General features: G+C 69.6%; 1 protein-coding gene across 1 annotated transcript in view; it reads left to right on the plus strand.

The window, feature by feature from the left end:
• The first annotated feature begins 2,361 nt into the window (after positions 1 to 2,361).
• The window catches only part of LOC144219906 (adhesion G protein-coupled receptor B1-like), a 6,755-nt gene continuing 6,131 nt past the window's right edge, over positions 2,362 to 2,985 (plus strand). The window contains 2 exon segments of the mRNA XM_077750023.1: positions 2,362 to 2,394; positions 2,620 to 2,715. Of these exon segments, the coding sequence (XP_077606149.1) occupies positions 2,362 to 2,394; positions 2,620 to 2,715 (129 nt within the window).

Raw genomic sequence — 2,985 nt, forward strand, 5'->3', positions numbered from 1 at the left:
CGGGGGGGCAGAGGGTAGTGTGTGTAAGGCTCCCTCCCTGAAGCGCCCCCGGGCACCTCGCCGGCTCACACCTGGGGGGCCCCTGTCCTGGGGTCTTTGGGACCAAGAGGCACGGGAAGCGTGGGCAGCTTCCGCGACGGCGGGGCCTGCAGTGCCGACGCCTCTGGGCCTCTCGTGAGGGAGCGGAAGGCGGCGTTCCGCAAACGGCCCCGACGGCCACCTGCCCGGTGCCAACGGCTGCGGCGCCATGCTCCATCTCGGGAAGGTGGACACGTGGAGAACGCGCATCTGCACGTGGCTGGGACAGGTGCCCTCGGGAGGCCGGAGGAGGCCGGGCCGCCCGCAGAGGCCGCAGGGGCAGGAGCCGGGGGGGCAGACACGTGGAATTACCTTCCCCCCCAACCCCGAACCTCCTGGAAAGACGGCAAAGTGATTTTAAAGCACAGGTTGGAACGGATGAAGGAACGATTTTAAAGCACAGATTGGAAGGGAGGAAGGAAGCAGGAGAGGCTCCACAGCGAAGCCTGGGGGTTCGGGGAGAGAACGTCGGGGCTCAGGAGCTCAGCCCGCCTGAGGAGGCCCGTCCGCGGCTGGTGCGGGGCAGGCCCAGTGCACTGAGGCCAGAGAACTTCCAGAAGCGGGGCTGCAGGGTGCCCCGGATGCCCAGGGAAGGTCTGCAGTGGATCTTCTATTAGATTAGATAGATTAGGTCCTCCGCTTAGGTAGCNGGGTGCCCTGCCCCGCTGAAGGTGGGGGTGCCATGCCGAGACGGGTGCGTAAACCTGCGTGCTGGCCTTAGTCACCCCGACAGCGGGGGCCCCCAGCCTGCGGGAGAGGTGAGCGCCCCGCTCCAGGGGCCCCAACCACAGGCAAAGACCCGAAGGCTCTGATGTTGCACCAGCCCCGCGGGCAAGCTCCCGCCGCAGCCTCCGCCACTTGTCCGCGCGCAGCCGGCCCTGCCTGTCCACTCTGAAATCCCGGGGCGCGCAGGGCGCCTGTGCCGGAGAAGTCCCAGGTGCAAGCAGCCGCGGGCCCAGGGACAGCCCAGGAGGAAGCATCTCAGCCCTGAGGCGGCATCCTCAGAGCTCACTCCTGCCCCCAGCCCGACAGCCACGGCAGCCTGGCCCTGGCCCGACTGACGGACGAGGGATTCTCGCCGCCGCTCACTCCCTCTTCTACAGATGGGGCAGCTCGAGGCCAGCACAGGGCTGGTCGCCTCGCCGGGGTGTGGGCACAGGTCACCGCCTGGGCTCTAGGTTCACGCCCTTGGCCTTCAGCTGCCCGGCCACCAAAAAGGGACAGAAAGGGAGCTTGTAGGAATTCAAAACACGAGAGCAGAAGCGGAGAAGTTCAGAGACCGGGTAAAACAGGGGCCATGTCCCGCGAAGGAGAGAAGGTGGGAACCAGAGAACGGAAGGCGCATCTGCAGGCCGTGGTCGGGGACCCGGCACGGGCTGCCCGGAGGAGTGACTGCCCGGGGCCCCGCTCTGGGGGACAGTCTGGCACCCCTGAAGGCACATGATTTCCCAGGATGCTTGGACTTCCCCATCAGCCCTCTGTGACCTGCTGGGTCCCACCTGCGGGGACCCCGCCCCCAGGGGCAGGTCGGGCCTCTGTGGGGAGGGCGTGGACATTCGGCAGGTAGACGAGGAAAGTGGTCGCCTGAGTCTCCTGAGGGCCACAGAGTGGGTGAGGCTGGCCTGGTGGACTTCCTGGAGGAGGGGCCACGAGGCACTCTGGGAGAGAGTGCTTTCCTATCTGCCGTCTCCCAGCCTGTGGCCTGCCTGCACTGGGCGCATAGTAGGTGCTTAGAGATGTCTGCTAGGAGGCTCAGAGAGGTGCAGGGGCTTGGCCCAGCACCGCCTGTGTCAGCGCCCTGGGCTCAGCACCCGCAGTGAGAGGGGTGAGCCCACCTCACTCCAGGTACCTCCTCCAGGAAGCCCTCTGGGCTTTCGCTGTTCCTGTGCCTTCACTTACCCCCTTTGTGCATTGTGGCCCTGAAGTGAAGCGTCAGCTCTTGAGGTGGGCTCTGCTCGCCGCGGCCCCCAGCGCGCAGAGCAGGCAGCGCCGGTGCCGGCCTTTGCTCCTCGCGCTCACCGGCCAGCGCGTCCCTGCGGGAACAGGCCTCTGCCGGCCCCCGCCTGCCGTGGCGCTCTGCGCTGGCTGCCGGGGCGCCGGCCTGGCCTTTCTGAAGAGTCCGCGGCCATGACGGGGTCCGCTTCGATGGAGCGTGCCGCGTTGAGTGTCGCAGCCCGGGCCCCTCCGCCACCGCAGACGCGCTGGCCCAGGGCCCTCATGGATGCTCGGCGGAGCGCCTCCGGGCAGTGAGGGAAGCGGAGGCCGTGGTCGCTCGGGTGCCCCATGCTCGGGGTGTGGGCCCCGGGCCCCTCGTCAGTGACGGCCGGATCCCACGGACACACCGCACCCCGGAGGCCACAGCGCCCTGAACTTGGGATTTCCATACGCAAGGGGCGCAGAGAGAACCTCAGAGACGGGAAGGGCGGCCGGGGCAGACCCCCTCACGGAGGGGCCGCCCCGGGGTCCCCGCGCTTGCCTTCCGGCCATCCCGCGGGCAGACGGCCCAGGGCTGCCGTTGACCGCTCTGCGCTGCCTCCCCAGGTGCAGGACGCCGTGAAGTGCCGCGCGGTGGACCGCCCAGAGGAAGGCAACGGGGACTCGGGCGGCTCCTTCCAGAACGGCCACGCCCAGCTCATGGTAGGCGGCACGCGGTGCCCGGCGGGTGTCCTCCCCCGGCTGGGAGCCGCTCTGGGCCCCGCGGCTCCTCGGGAGGAGCTGAGCGACCCTGGGGAGACCGGGTCTCACCGAGGTGAAATCCCTGGCCGGGGGTCCGGAACGGCGGGGCCCAGGTGATGAGTCCGGGCGGGGCTGCCAGCGGCCGTGCGCACCCCTGCACCACAGTGCCCTCGGGCCCTGGCCTCCGCCGCTGCTCCCCCCCCCCCCCCCCCCCCCCCCCCCGGGCCCCCG

Source organism: Crocuta crocuta, unplaced genomic scaffold (assembly GCF_008692635.1).
Source record: "Crocuta crocuta isolate KB4526 unplaced genomic scaffold, BGI_CrCroc_1.0 scaffold119, whole genome shotgun sequence".
Taxonomy (NCBI): Eukaryota; Metazoa; Chordata; class Mammalia; order Carnivora; family Hyaenidae; genus Crocuta; species Crocuta crocuta.